The sequence below is a fragment of the Mesitornis unicolor genome, unplaced genomic scaffold (assembly GCF_000695765.1).
Source record: "Mesitornis unicolor isolate BGI_N332 unplaced genomic scaffold, ASM69576v1 scaffold10541, whole genome shotgun sequence".
Lineage (NCBI taxonomy): Eukaryota > Metazoa > Chordata > Aves > Mesitornithiformes > Mesitornithidae > Mesitornis > Mesitornis unicolor.
The window spans coordinates 5,019-21,659 of record NW_010161688.1 but is presented as its reverse complement, the minus strand read 5'-3'; the positions used below and the strand labels follow the sequence as shown (position 1 = coordinate 21,659).

Here is a 16,641-nt window from a genome sequence, read left to right as displayed (position 1 = left end):
TCTTTTCTTCCCTTGTTTTCTTCCATTTTGCTGTTCAGCCTGTTTAATTGTTTTATCAAGCTGCTAAATATTTATCACTTAAACTGTAATTTTTTGGGACATGTCTGAGTATGTTTATTTTTTTATTCCCTGTGGGGTTTTGCTAAGTGTTTCTAGGTCCAACCACAATATTAATACTAAATAATTATTTAAAATAGATCTTTTTCATATGAACATTTGGTAAATCATAAATTATCAAACACTTAAAATCAAGCTTAGCTATCTAGGTGCAGCATGATTCACTAAGTTAAATACATGATCACTGGTTGCACTTCTGTGGCTTAGAAAATACTGGGGAAAAGTCTAGATAATCATAATGGTCCTCTGCAATCCTAAACTCTGATATTATGTTTGTACTTGCATATGAGTTCTCATAAGTAAGAACTTATGCTCCATCTCTGCATTTTTCTTTCAAACAGAAGCCCAGAGCAATACACAAGTAGCATGAGCAGACCCCAGGGAAGATGTTCTGTTACTCTGAAGCAAATTGCCTTGAGGGAGAACTTTCAAGTTCCATGTAATATTTGTGTTATTAGGGTGCAGAACCTAAAGTTTAATCAAAATCAACATGGGCTGTGAGCAAAAAGTAGGAAGACCTCCAGTGGTTGAAGATATATTTAAATTTTTAAAATGTCAAATTGTGTAGGGGTGTTTAGGAAATTAAGAACGATGCTAAGTTTCATACGCCTTTTGCCTTTTTCTTCTAAAGACTAAACCTTGCAGAAAGGTGTTAATCAGTCTGAAGAATGGAAGAACTATTAACGTTTCAGGACTGCACCATTTCTTAAGGCTTTTGTAGTACATTTTATGTGGATGGTTACAGAAAAACTTGACAGAATTTCTGATTAAATTAGATGAATAAAATGAGAAACAGACCCATGTCAGTTCCAGCATAGGCTGTCATTTTAACTCTGTCTTGACTCCCAGCCTTGTCCTGCTTTTTCCAGGTGGAAGAGATTTCACTTTTGACTGCTAGAAAGTAACCTACCATCCTTCTTTGAAACTTGGGCTGCATTTTCTTAAACTTTTACAGTAAGCCTCAGAACGCTTAAAATGTGATTTAGGTTGTGATTAAATGTCAACGTGTTGTTACTCAGATAAGATGAAGGAGGTGGAATGTAGTATATCTGATGTCTCTGTCAGATGTCAAACCAGTTTTATTATTGTTGTCTGTAAATTACTTCCAGGGAAAATTGTTCCATACCTCCTAATACAAAGTTAGCAGATGTAAAGCTTAAAAAAAAAGAAGAGAGATTTAACAAACTCATTTTCTGTATTGATATATGTTGCAAATAAAGTTTTGGTTTATTTTCAATAAAGAAGGAAAATTAATTTTGATAGGCAATTCAGTAATAGTCTTCCCTGCTAATGTGCCGTGCTTTAATTAAATGCCTGACATTATCAATTCATGTAGGTTGAATTAGTGTAAGCCATGCAGAAGTCAGGAAATTCAGAAAGTATGATTTGTTTCTGCATCGTTAACCCCCACCTTGTCCATCCTGTGCTTTTCATGATAAGTAATTAATTAGAATACTAAAAATCATTTACTAATATCATCAATAGGGTTCAAGATACGTATGCTTTCTGAACGAATTGTTGCTTGTCATCCTTTGTCTCCCTATTAAAACAAGCTACATACTGATTTCATTGCATATCATCTTCATACCATCCAATGCCTATTATTTCTTACTTTCCCAGAAGAGGCTGTTTTGATTTTGTTTATTTTTTTACTTGCTAATATTTCTGTGTTACTATCCTAGATATGGAGGTTGTTTTAGTTAAAACTTTATGAAATCCAAGTGTCCTCTTTTCAAGTTTTACACTGAGTGTGTGTGGAGGAAGTTAAGTTCATTAACTTCTAATGGAAGATCAAACCCCTGATTCAAGCAGCAGAGAATTAGCCTCTCTAAAAGGGTGATATCAAGGATACTTGATAGGATACTTAAAGATCTTGGAACAGTGTTGATAATGTCCTAAAGGCTATTCCATACAGTAAGTTTTATTAAATACTTTCTGTCTTTAAATTCTATATGACTTTAAATATTTTTTTCCAAGGTAAGTTTACGTGTTTTTAGTTACCAGACATATAGTTGGTATAATTAAATCACATTTAAAGAGAAGCATTACTACTTTTAATAATCAGTTGTCTCTAAAGTAACCAAAGTGACGGAGAGGAATGCAAGAATATTTTTGTGTGTGTGTGAATTAGGAGGAACTGATGAAATCCAGAAATATTAGGACAAATTCTGCTATGAATATTCAAGGTTATTTAAATAAGCTAATAAAATATCAATTTCTTTGCTGCACATGAAACAACATTAAATAGTAATACTGCCCTGGAATTTAATATACTTTATAGCATATGTTAATTTGAAAATGTGTATAATATGAACCTTATTAAGAATCTGTTACCCATTTTTTATGTGAGTGAGATTACTGTGATTTTTTGTTTTAATCATTTGTGCCGTTGGCTTCATTTCAGGAGGGAAAAAGGGAGCACCCCAGAGAATGCTGGGTTGTTCCCTCAGCTGCTTACACTGTGCTAATGAGGTGTCTTCGGGAAGGGGTAAGGCTCTTTCATTGTCCTCAATAGAATTTCTCCACTGTAATAACCCTTTAGGCATTGTGTGAGGATTGTAGCCTGCAGCACTGCAGTACCTTGTCAAACAAGTATTGCTCTTGAATTTAAATAATCAAGATAAGACCATGACCTAAACAGGAGATTAATGCAAAAATGCAGTGTTCTCTGTACATTCAACATTTAAGCATTGCAGCTTGTGTTTTGGCAATAGGATAGTAAATATAAAATTACTGTTAATAAATGTATTTATTAATGCAGTGGCTTTCTTTTGAGAAATATTCTGACAGTTTGAGCTGTCCTCTTGCAATTTGATTTTTGTACAGTGTATTTTTGAGCAGGGTTTACTTTCTGTTTTGAAGTATCTGATGTATGGTTTTTGAAAAATACATTGTTTTTCATACTGATTGTTAGCATTCTTTTGAGGACAAAAAGTAGTAATTAGTTTTATTCTTGTACATGTATTATGCTATATTCTTCATTTTTCTTGGTGATGACCTAGCTGTGTTAGAAGAAGGAAAGAAAAACATGCATATATTTCCAATTTGTAAAATAAAAATGAATTGAGTAGAAGGTTGGCGTTTACTGTTTATATGAGTTTATTTTTGCCCAAGGCAGAGCTCAAGGCAGAAAACATGTTGGAGGTTGCTGGAGGGAGGAAAGCTAGAGAAATACTTTCTTCTTCTTTTTTTGAGATCTTTATTGCCTACAGATTGTGCTTAATAAAGGAAGAGACTAGATGTGTTTTAACGTCTTCAAACCTTCAGGAGATCAAGAACACACAACTGTGTTTGTATTGTGGACTATTTCTAGATGTCATTCTATGTTACATTAGTGAGAAGTTATTAAATTATAAATTTAGTAATGGAAGACTTCCTATTTCTGAATATTCAGTCTTGAGAAACTAAATCAAGACATCCATTAGACATTAATTTATTCCTATAGAATAAAATAACTTCTTAGTCCTGAAACATGTCAAAAATTTTCTTAATATTGATATCTAAATATCTAAATCTTGATATATTTTTCTGGAAAAAATAGCACAAAATAGAAATATATTCCCTATGCCATAATTTGAATTAAATTTAATTAAGGGTAAATTTAAAGTTATGTTGAGGCTAACTAAGCACAGCTGTACATTTCCACACTGTTCATGAAGATGCTCGAGGTTTGTAAGTAGTAGAGTTTAAGTATTCATGCTTGTTTGTGAATACAGTGTGAATCACAGAATATTACAAGTTGGAAGGGACCTCAAAAGATCATCCAGTCCAACCCCCCTGCCAGAGCAGGATCACCTAGATCAGGTTGCACAGGAAGGCGTCCAGGCAGATTTTGAATGTCTCTAGAGGAGGAGACTCCACAACCTCTCTGGGCAGCCTGGTCCAGTGCTCTGTAACCCTTACAGTAAATAAGTTTTTCCACGTGTTCAGATTGAACCCCCCCTATGCACCAGCTTGCTCCCATTGCCCCTTGTCCTGTCATTGTCTGTCACTGAGAAGAGCCTGGCTCCTTCCTCCTGACACTCACCCTTTACAAATTTATAAACATTGATGAGGTCACCCCTCAGTCTCCTCCAAGCTAAAGAGACCCAGCTCCTTCAGCCGCTTCTCATAATGGAGATGCTCCACTCCCCCAATCATCTTTGTGGCTCTGCACTGGACTCTTTCAAGCAGTTCCCTGTCCTTCTTGAACTGAGGGGCCCAGAATTGAACACAATATTCCAAATGTGGTCTCACCAGGGCAGAGTAGAGGGGAAGGAGAACCTCTCTCAACCTACTAACCACATCCCTTCTGATACACCTCAGGATGCCATTGGCCTTCTTGGCCATGGATGTACTAATACAAGTTGCTCTGTCTCAGTGGTTGCAGCCTCAGCTTTCCAGAACAGCACCATTTGAAGAATCAAAAATATCCATGAATATATAAAGTACTTCACAACATATGGAAATTAGAGAAAGCTACCACCCACTATTATTAACTTTTACAATTTCGTTTGCTACTTTTATCCTCCACTCTTGTAGCAATCTTCTTTTCCTCTGGAACTCTACCAGCCTCCTATCTTTTTTGGAAAATGATGTTGCAGCATCTATAAGTAGATAATTAAAATCTTATTATTGTTAGACATCTGTTTGCAAGAGATTTTTTTTAAAGGAAAGAACAATGAGAGATAAAGTAAGATTTTTGTACCAGATGTTTTAGATGCAGGGGTGGAGGAGGAATGAACAAAGATGGAAAAACAGAAAGATTTTTAAGTATTCAATTCAGTTTATGGTGCCTCTTTTACATATTTGTTTCAAAATATGTAAGAACAGGGCTACTGAAGTAGATGCATCCAGGTTGATAGTATATCAGTTGCTTCAATCTCTCAGATTATGTAGTGGAAAACTAAATCTCACATTCTTTAGCAGCAAAAGTTACAGAAAAAATTTACTTGATGAATTTTTATGAAAACATATGTGCGGTGTCATCAGGCAGATTTAAAATATAACCAGATGTCTTACAGATTATTTTTTTTTAGTATGTTTGAAGCTGTAAGACTATACAATACTTTATTATGGAGTGGGCCACTGGAGGTGTTCTAATGCAACCTCCTCCTCAAAGCAGGTCTAAATAGATCAGATTGCTCAGGAACATTTCTATTTGATTCTTGAACATCTCTAAGAATGGCAGTCTCATAGCCTCTCTGGGAAATACCTGGACCGCCCTCATAGTAGAAAAGTTTTTCCTTGTGTATGATGGGAGTTTCCTATGTTACGACTTATGGCTGTTTCCTCTTGTCTTATAGCTGGGCACCTCTGAGAACATCTGTCTCCAGCTTCTCTTTATCCTTTGATGAGGTAGTTGTAGACAGCAAAAAGCTGTTCCCTGAACCTTCATTTCTCAAGGCTGGACAGTGCTCTCAGCCTTTCCTCAGATAACATATGCTCCTGCCCTCTGACCAACCTGTATTCTTTATTTTACACTTGTAGCCTGTAATCTGCTATTTATTCAATAAATTCCCCTGATCTAACTATTAGTTGCATGTGAGTAAGCTTTGAATTCTTACATTGGTAATTATAAAATTATAATTAAATTTAATTAAATAATAAAATTTATTTTAATTGTTTTAAGCTTATTTAATTACATTTTACATCAATATGTTTTCCAGAGTGTATAATTGTATATGGTCTCAGTATTTATGAAAATGGCAAACTAACATTTTGTAATAAATTCTGAATAACTACAGTGTATTAAGTATATGCATTATAAATACTTCGTTCTAGTTTTTATTGACAGTTAAGCAGCTTTATTTGATATATTTAATAAGAATTCAAGAAGATTAAACCAATTTATTTCATTCAGTATTATAGTTAATATAGCTTTCAGTTTTGTAAAGAAAATTTGCTGGTTTTCAGTTCCATTGTGAACTACTCTGAAGCATACTTGGATCTCTGGAGTTTGATAAGATTTGTCATTATCAGAGCAGAATTGCTCTCTAAAACAGAACAGAACAGTAGAGCAGGAAGGAGTTCAAAATGTGTATGTGTCCCTTTCATTTACCTATAAAGGAACAAAATGTTCAGAAAATGCAGGTGGAGTTGTTTCTACACACCTTTTATGCCTGAAAATCCAAAAGTGACAAAAACTGTATGTATAGGTGAAAGGAGTTTTAGGACAGTGGAGTAGAAGATTTGGAAAGTCTTTTATCTGTAGCAGATCGTAAGTTCAGATTTCTTGCACTTCAAGGTTGTTAACTTGAGTCAGAACTCAACTCAAAGAACAGGCATGTTCAGTGATGGTTCAAAATAGGGAAATTGGTACACTCATAAATAAGTAAATTATAAGCCCAGTTTGATGTGTTTAGTAGGAGTATAATGTTGCAGTCTGTCAGAACCTATGTAGTAAATATTCCAATATTTATTTACTAATCTTCTCCTAGAGCTGTTGTCAACAGTGACACAAAACCCCTGTTCCAGGGATTTTTCTGATAGTTGTCATACAACTTACAACTTTCTTATATCCAAACTGCTTTTTGAGGTCTTGTAATTTTTGTTGTCTGATTTGGTCTGAATTATGTTGCTTTGATGAGGTCCTTCAGTGAAACTAGACAGTGAAGTCAAACTGTGTGCCAGCCTCCTTTTGAGTCTTCCTATGTGAAAGCAGAGAGGAACCACTGGAAAAGCTTTCAGGTGCTTGGTATCTGTCTGTTTCTGCATACAAATGGCATGTAAATATAAGGTACACAATTATATGCAGTTTAATAATAACTTCATAGAACCTGGGAAAAGAAAATATATAGGCAATATACTTACATGAGTAAGTTAATGTGTACAGCTTTGATGCATGGCTTTTAGAATGTGCACAATCCTGTTATTTTAAAGCATGGCACCTGGAGAATGTATTTGAAACAGAAATAGTGAACGAGGTTACAAAGGATAATTTTCTGTCTTTCGGATGTGCAAGGTACTGTGTAAACAGGATTTTTAATAAACTAGAGCTTGCCAATAAGCTATATAGTACACATTTCCCTCTTTCATATGAGTTTCTTCCTTTATGAGGGAGCAAGATATAAGTCTGAGGGTTTTGGTTCTGAACTGATAAGGAATTTTAATAACAGAAGATAAATTTGAAAAATAATTGCCAATATATAATACAAGGCAATACAGTTTATGATACAGTTTCTTAGCCAGAGCAGTTCCTTTACAGGGAATTTGGAGGACAAAGGAGAATTTGGAGGAAAGGAGAATAACAATTTCTCAGAAAGTATAGAACAGTCTATAGTATGAAAGTGATAGTCTGAATCACAAGCATTATCACTTTAATTTCTTCTTTAGGTATCTGTTTTCTTGTTTATGGACAGAATTGGCTACAGTATAAAAGTAATAGTCTGAACCATAAGCATTATCACTTTAATTTCTTCTTCAGATGTCAATTCTCTAGTTTACTGACAGGATTTTTTAGATTTTTTTTCCACAAAAGGCATTTAAATTTTTTATTTTTTCATGCTCCTTCTTCTGTGTGAATGTTTTATATTGCTAATTGTTGCCAAGTTAAGATTTAATTCTTATAATAGTGAATGCTTAGAATGATACAGCTTTACTTCATTCATTTATGTTTGTAGTTTCTTTTTATTCTGTTGGTTTTTTGTTTTATTTTTTTTATATTAAAGGAAAAAGTGTATGGAAGTAGATAGAGAAGAATGATGGAATACAGTGTTACTTCTTGAATCTTTCAGCTTTTCCAGTATTTCTTAATCAGTGTTATGCTTTTACTCAAGTGTATGTATCTATACACAGCATAATATAAAAAGATCATAAATTATTTTATCTTAACCTTTAAATGAAATGATGCTGTTTTTAACATGTTGGTTAGCATAGTGACTGTATCTTCAGTGCCTCCAAAACTTCTAGCATGCTGTTAAGGTTTTAACAGTTTATAAAAATATCCAATAGATTCAGGTATTTCCAAAAATGAAGGTAAATACTTTGATGACTTTTTTTTCCATGACTGGAATAGAAAGACTTGATTAAAAGAAGTTCTCTTTTAGCAGTTTACATCTATTTACCCTTTTGGTATTTGCTTTCTCACTCAGGGCTAATTTCCACTAAATATCCAATTTTCACTGGAAACAGATACATCTGCAAGTGTTCAACATGACTGAAAATTAGAAGCTATATCTTTAATGCACTTTATAAAACTGTTGAAATCTAAACCCAGTGAAAGTAGAGTACGTGCTTCTTTTTGATACAGTTCTATTCATTGATTTGGATTTCATGCAGTTCATTATATGGTCATAGGTTACCTGTTACATAGAACTGCTTTACTCCTATCTTGAAGATCCATTTCTGTTCACTAACATAGCTTATGTCCTGGTAACACAGCAGGATGACTCCTTTAGTTAAGAGACCAAATATTAGTTTAGGTCACGCTTCCCGTCCAGAGAGTTAATTAAGCAGAAAATGGTACAAGTCTCGTTGCTTAGGAAGTGCTCAGGAATAGATCCCAGAGGAGCCAAGGTGGACAATCTCAGGTGGCAGCAAATGGAATTACTCTCACAGCCTCATTGAGTTTTTAGAGCACTGTGACTTTACGTGACCTTTTTCTAGCCAAAGCACCAGGACTGTCTGGCACAGGACATAACTCATTTCCACGGTGGCTGAAAAGAAATAAAGCACATCTTCAGGACCAAATTTTGCAAAGAAAATCTGTAATTGCACCTGGAAATTTGTTGGCACTCATAATAACTATTATCTGCTGTATAATGCTTTGATTATAATTTATTAATTGAATTATAGTACATTCATTAAGTGTTTCTGCCTGCTTAAAGTAACAGTTGAGTTCCACTTGGCATTCCTAGCAATCACTTCATATATAAGAGAGATTTAACTTGACTATTAACATTTCACTTGTGGATTTAATTCTAAATGCATAGACTCAGTTTGATAAATCCATGTGTTTTTACCTTAACTGTGCAAAAAAGAAAAAAGGCTGAAATTCAGAAGTATAATTCACACAAAAAAAGATGAAAAATTAACGTTATTTCTAAAAGGTCTTGAGAATCTTAATTTTGGTAAACATGTATGTGTATTTCGGTCTTTAAGAGATCAAAATGATACAGTGTGTTGCAGTAATAAAAAATGTAAAACCTGAGAATCCTAAATCCTCTTTGGTTTCATGGCTGTGAATCACAAGGAAGACCACAGAAATAAGTAGGGTTGTATAAAAGCGCGTTGCTGGTGTAGATGGGAATTGGCTTTCGTATTTTGTTTAAGTATTTTGTGTGGAGCTGCAGTTCCTTGGGAGAACAGGAAGGATTAGCATGAAAATGATGAATACAGCTTTTTTTTTTTTTTTAAACAGCATTATACTAGTGTTTCCAAATATTTCTACATCAGTGACTATGTTTTAGAATACCTAAGTCAGTAGAAGGAAGAGTGAATACTGAAAGTATTTTTAATGAAGTAAAAATTCTCCCCTTCTGGAAGGCTTTTGTACTGCTTTCTGAAAGGTTTCATTATTATTGCTCACAGCTGTTGGTGATTCTGATTGTGAAGATAAATGTCAGAAATCCAAAGGTTAGTAGGATAATGTGGAGATTAGTTTAAGAAAGAAATCAATTAGATATTATGATGAATTATTTGTGGTGAAGCCAGGCTATGATGTAGACTTGACAAATAAAATTGGTTGTCCTTCTTATTTTAAAATTCACTCTTGCTGAACTCAAGAATGCCATTTTAGACATTGTTGAAAGACTTCACTTATTCATAGTGAGAGATCAAGATACGGTGAGGCAATGCACAGCCAAAGAACCACCAGGAATGAATCTTCCAGTTCTGCTAAGGTCAAGTGAAGCAGAGTAAAAAACCAAAAAACCAAAACCCAACGTATTAGGGAAAGGCAGTGAGGGGGACAAGAAAAAGAGAGAGAGAGAAAGTAGAGGCTCTGCTTTGAAGTGATCTGTTTTAAGTTAAGCTTCCATTGGAGTCAGTAACAGTTTTCTTGAGAATGAACAGCTGCCATGTGATGTTCATGATATGCTGATGATTATTCCAACATGTTATTCCATGAAGACATTGTAGCATGAATAGTCTTATGTAGATATTAAAGCTACAAGTACAGTGTCTTTCCACAAATTATTTTGCAGATAAAATTATTTGATTAGTGTTTAAAATATGAAGGTTTCAGAATTCTGTACAGAAGTTTAGAAAGTGATATAGGACCCAATGCTTTATCTTAAACATTGGTCAGGATTGTCTGTCTCAGAAGAGGGAGAGAAAAGAGTTATGGAATAACTTGACTTGCAAGAAAGCTTTTTCTTTATACCATGGGGTTATTTGCTCTTCTAAATAGTGTTTAATGTAGTTAATTTTATTTTTCCTAATCTCATAATCTTGCTATTCAAAGCCTGTTAGAGTGATGAGTTTTGATACACAGACATTTGTTCATAAAGCACAGGTCATGGAACACTAACATAATAAAACCTTTTCATTTTTCACTGACTGCATTTGATTTGGGCTGGTCATCTGGAGTTGAGAGAATTTGTATTAAATGATCCTTGTATTAAATTGTCTTTGCAGTAGAAGTGGGATCTCTAAACATAACTTTTTCACAAGTTGATATGACTATGAAATTACTATGGCAAGTATCAAAAAATGGACTGAAACGTGGACGTGGGCAATAGTTTAAGACAAAATGAGAAACGTTTGCGTATGAGTTTTTCTTTCCTCTCCTTCCTGTAGGAAGACCGGGTAGTGAACCATTTGGCAGCAAAGATCATTGAAAACGTTTGCACCACTCTCTCGTGCCATGCACAAGGATTTATTACAGGAGAAATTGGACCTGTCTTGTGGTACCTTTTCACACATTCTACGGTAGATTCTTTGAAGATAACTGCTGTTTCGGTAAGGAATTGACTTTCATGATGTAGAAATGTTGTGGGGTTTATTTTGAAAAGCATGTTTTCTGTATGTATGTGTGTTCCTATTTCAGATTACATTAAAATATATTTACAAGTTTTCTGAGATTGAAAAGTGCACATATTGCAGTCCAGTGCATATGAAAAGTCCTTATAATTAATAATTTCCTGGAACATATCTTTTCCTATGCTAGTGATCATGAGTTATGTTTGAAAAGTTTAATCTTGCAAATAATCAAATTCTTGCAAAATTGAAATTTCTTTTTTGTATCATGTTTTACTTTTAAGCGTTTAGTCTTTTGATCACAGTCTTGCTTAGAAGACATATTTGAAATCGTCATATTATTTTCTGTAAAATTTTCAGGGCTAGTCTTTGCATTGAATTTGTAAGTTAATATAGGATGATAATAAGACAAACAGAGCTGTGGCATGCAAGAAACAGGTTTGGAACAAAAGATTTGTGAAGTAGCAAATACTTAGCAGGGCTGTGACTTTTACCATATCTCTTGTTGACAAATCAAAAGCCTTACCCACCAGTACAGGCAATATTATAGACCTGAACAATAAGGGACTTATTTTAAATGAAGTGCGATAACCGGATGTTCATTTCCTGGGTAGAGCTCAGCCTCACTAATGAGTTTACTGTTGGCTTCCCAGGTGGAAAATGGTAATGTTGCTGCTGCAGCAGTACGTAGTTAGATGCATGTAGCATTAAGGTAATAAAAGGGAGAGAATTAAAAATGTATCTGAAGGGTGGCTGAAGAGATAAGTGGTAGAATAAATTCATAGTTTTTAAAAACATGTGGATTTATTAACCATTTACCTCGATGTGTATTTGTGACAGACTGTTGCCTGGGAAATAAGCTGCTCAAATACTGGGAAAATGTGCTGTCATTCTAGAACAGTAAATTTATTTAGAAAAATATGTGTTATGGAAGCCTTTGTTCTGTGGCACCTGAAATTCTTTGTAAAAAAATTAGTCTTAGAACTTTTATTGGTAGATGATTGTCAATCTCTAAAAATGTAAAAAACATATGTGTAACCTTTATACAAAGCATTTATAGCTTAAGCCTGCTTGTGAGTCTGGCTGGTAGGCTGCTTTTCCAGAAAGGCTCTTACTGAGTCTTTACCCATTTGATCTGTAAATTTTATGCTTAGATCATGACTGTGTACATGGTGAAAGACTGGAAATTAGAATTATGATTTCCTTTACTCATTGATTGTTTAAACAAATCTGCTCAATCCTCCATCCTATCACTACTTTTGCTTAAGGGATGTTTCTATCTTGTGTTTTCAGTTCTTATCAATCATTATACTGGGCAGTTATTTATTTGCCACTAGATCATAGCTCTTTATTTTTACTTCTTTCAACTTGTCTTGAAGTTTTCCTCCCATTTCTCTGCTATCCACTTGGATAATTTTTCTTTGGAATTTACCATTCCCTTGACTCCTACACCAGACTTGCACAGCTGCTCAACTTATAGGGGCCAGTTAGTTGTCCTCAACATTCTTTTCCTGTGAAGGCAGTAGGCTTACTGGAGATCATACCTTTCCCTTGGGTGGCTGCTGAGGTTTTAGTCACACCGTCACTGAAATTGGGAATAAAAAAACTCTCTTAACACCAACGTAGGATTAAGAAGCAGGCATTCTTTATTCAGTGCTGAGTGTGAAGGGAAGATATTGGATTCCTTACAACATCGCATGAGTACTGTCACTTTTCTTAGTATGTTTATGCACAAAAGTTTCAGGATTTGACAATGTAAGTTACAATGATTGGTTGCAATTTAAATATAATGCATTTAAATAGAATGCATTTAAATATTTGCTTAATCATTCTCAACTGTGCTTGTGTACAAGGGATCTTTCGGTGGTCTCTGGTGGTCCCTGGCAGATCTGAAGAGGCACTCTTAATGTTCTTCCCATGAACTCTGAGTCCTTTTCCCATATATGGCCCTTCCTTGTATTGTTCTTGTTTTGTAAATTCATTTATGAATTCCTTACTTCCCTTTATCAACCAGTGCCTCCTAGTCTATCTGCTGTCCTTCGATGTATTAGCATACCAGGATGTACCAGCTCCAATTACGAAGATTAGCTCCAATTAGAAATAAAATAGTGTGCTTGAGGGCATTCTTGTTTGAGGCCCCTTGTAACAGTACTGGAGGTAGGGCTTGCTGCAGACTATCTAAGGTTTGAGTGAAAGCAGCAATGAGGGAGAATGCAATAGTAAGGGACATTCACTCCTCGACATCCTTGGTCCAACTGCTTTGTTTCTGTTTTTTCTGGGCTTAATGAAAATTATTGCTATCCAGTTAAGCCGATTCCATCTCCTTCTTCCAGACAGATAATTTCACATGAGTGTGCTTGGGTCTGAATGTGTCCCTGGATTTTCCCATCCACTGTTTTGGGGATTGTGTCCTTTATCAAAAGCATGTGGTTTAATTATTTTCTACTACATATGAAGTGAATTAGACAAGGAAGCTTCTGAATTGGGATACAATAAGGTGGTATGCTAATCTTTTGCTGCTTTGTAGTGAAACGCTGAAGTAACAAGAGGGTGAACTTATTTATTTGATTTATTACTCAATGCCTGGTATAAATCATGTTAGGTATTAATACTGCTAGTGTATTTGGGTATATAATCTTAACTTTAGGAAAAAAATGGTCAGTATTGAAATCTAGCACAGGCAGATCTTTTGCCAACTGAGATTTATAGAGATTTCAGTAACATACTAATTTTAAATAAAAATTTTAATGTATTTTCCAGCTATATTGTACTGTATAATTTCTATGTTTATTAAATTGTTGCTACTGATACGTAGGCGTTCTTATTCTGCATGACCACATAAACTGAGATCATCAGTGTCCTATTGGATTTTATTATACAGTGATTCTTGCCTTGATTGAATGTATCCTGAAGAATTTATTTTTGAGTGACATTTATATTCACATATAAAAATACTCTTCTGTTGAGAAATACGTATGTCATATCTTTACCTAGAGCTAGCAGGCTGTCTGCAAAGTTTATCATCAGTAAGGCATTATGGAATTTTACTTAAGATTATTTCAATAATAAAAATATATCAAGAAGACTCTCTGTCTTCAGTCTCTGGAGTCAAGAAATGACACTTTACCTTGTCCTGCCTGTCAGAGGTGGCAAATGGGGACTCTGTCTCAGTATTTTTGCTCACTTTGGAGTCCAACATGCCTCAGGTAAATATCACAGATTCTGCCTGTAGGAAAGCCGTATCTTTTTATCATTTTGCTAGACTCAGAGAAGAAATAATTCTGTAAGATTTCAAAGTGACATTTTGACAAGCTCAGCAGCAGAAAGCATTTTCTTTCCAGTACACTGAAAGTTTTATATTTTTAAAAAAATTATTTTTAATTTTGTTCCTAAGAGATGGCTTTTTATGCTGGAAGAGTAGTGACAAAACATAAACCACTTAAATGGAAACTAATTTGAGAAAGCCCAACACAGTCTTTTTGGGATTTGTTTTTGTTTGCTTGGTTGTGGGTTTTGTTGTTGTTGTTGTTGTTGTTTTCCCTAAATAGTTGGTGCTGAATAATTTCTTTTAAGGGCTTCGGTATTGCAGATACATTAATACATTCATCCTCAAACTTGGAGTGCTCATGGAGTACATCCTGAAAGGGTGAATGTTATCCGGCCACCATATGGCATGTAAGACAAGAAGGTAGTGGATAGGGCATAGATGGTCATACTCTCATAGAATATCTCAAGTTGGAAGGGACCTCTAAGGTTCTGATGCTAGGGTTGGAGCTGCTGGGAGAAAAGGTGCTGGTTAAGGCTGTGCAGAGAGCAAGGACAGAGAAGCCAATTCCAGCAGAGGCTCTGCCAATGCTTTACTCTCACTGTGATCATTTCCTGTGCCAAGAGAACTGCTGAAAGATGGTGGTGTGAGCTCTGCTCTTACCTCTTCTAATCTTTGGTTCCCACTTCCTGTTCCACCACCTTTTGACCTATCTTCATTTGTTCTCTCCAGATACTGGACCTACTGAAGTGATTTAGGATACTTTGTCTGCTATCCTTCATTTAACTCTGCCTTCCACTTTTCTGCTGAAGTGATGGTTTCACTCATGCCAACAGAGTGCTCTGTGACATACAAGCCAATGGGAGTTTAGAGCTTCTCCTCTTGGCTGGTGGTGGGCTGGAGCTTTCCTGCTGTGTTTGAAGCTGTAATATGACCCTAGCAGATGGCTGTCTTTCCTACCAGATTTGCCTGGAGGTCATCTGATGGCCTGTGACTACAGTCACCCTTGTCTGATGAGGTCTATAGCAGAGAGCTAAGGCATTGGCAAGTCTGCATGCATCACGTTAGCCCACCAAGTTAGCTCCATGTTGCTTTGGCACAGTCTGTTTCTAGGTCCCAGCAGTTCACTGATAATACGGCACTTGAGGATATGTTTAGTGAATGTGCATACCTCCTGCCTGTTCATTTTGAGAACTCGGAGTAGAGGTGAAGGGCTGGATTGCATCCTTGAGGAAACAGAGCATGCTGTACTCAGAAATTTAGATTGAGTGACTGTGTTTTAAAACCAGGGGGGTGGGGGAGAAGATGAGGAAAAAAAAGGCTGCAATTGATATGGTTCCTGGACCAGAAAGGACAAGGAAGAGAAGGAGCAGAGTAGATGAACAGCAAAAGTAAAATGTCTACTTAAACATCATAAGTCCTTGCTTTATTGTCTTTTATGCCTTAATTTTTTTTTCTTTTTAGCATTTTGAGTAATGTTTCTAAGGGCACTGGTGAACTGAGCAGTTTCTGAGGTTCCTATATGGAAACCGTTTCTCTGATTGTAGTATCCTGTGGGTGTAATTGACTATAGTTTCTCTTAAATGAGACTTCACTATTGAATGCAAAACAAAGCAGCACCAATTTCTAAATACAGCTGGTTTTATGAGCTCAGAGAAGTGTTACTACTCCCTACTTTTCACAGAAGAAAGTCTCCTTCAAAGTTTTTCCCTAAACCCAATCAAGATTTTCACGTCAATCAAATAATTGACATAATCTGTTTTCCTCTCCTAACACTACATTCAAGCCAAATAAAATGAAATTTTAACTGTCTAAGGAGTCTTATTTTCTTGGTCTGGAGAGAACAAAAGCAGTTACAGTATGTTGAAGGTTGCATTTCCAGAGGTATCAAAAGGAAAAGCTGATTTGACTTGGAGGTGAATCCACCCTGGAGGTCATTTGGTAATGTTTGTTATGAAATAGCTAAGTTAGTACACACAGAATGGATTTGTGCTCACTTCTCTAAAGTACAGTCAGTATCTACATTTTCTGTTGAATTGTTTTAATCGCTGATATTTGTAAATCAGCCATTTGGAGAATACTTTGCATGTTTAACACTGAACACTGTTTCTTAACAAGTATCTAGATCTACAGTAGTATCTAGATCTAAAGATAGACTTTAGGTAGTGAACTACTACATATCAGATTATGGTCCCTGAGCAGAGAGAGGGAAAAAAGATGCCCACCTTTATGCGTGACTGTAGTTTCTGTGGCATGTACCATCTCTCTTTTCTGCTGCCTGTGCTCCTTTCTAGGGTGGTGTTACCTAATGCTGCATACGTTCTGTGCTGATAAAAGACTCAAGAATGGACTCCATCATT

The 16,641-nt window shown here is 35.4% G+C and overlaps 1 protein-coding gene across 1 annotated transcript in view; it reads left to right on the top strand.

Annotated features, from left to right (window-relative positions):
• The window catches only part of LOC104547623 (serine/threonine-protein kinase ULK4-like), a gene marked incomplete at its 3' end in the record, with an annotated part of 59,428 nt that overhangs the window by 42,298 nt on the left and 489 nt on the right, over window positions 1-16,641 (top strand). Inside the window, exons 18-19 of the mRNA XM_010193406.1 lie at window positions 2,522-2,605; window positions 10,837-10,998. Of these exons, the coding sequence (XP_010191708.1) occupies window positions 2,522-2,605; window positions 10,837-10,998 (246 nt within the window). The remainder of the gene's footprint in view (window positions 1-2,521; window positions 2,606-10,836; window positions 10,999-16,641) is intronic.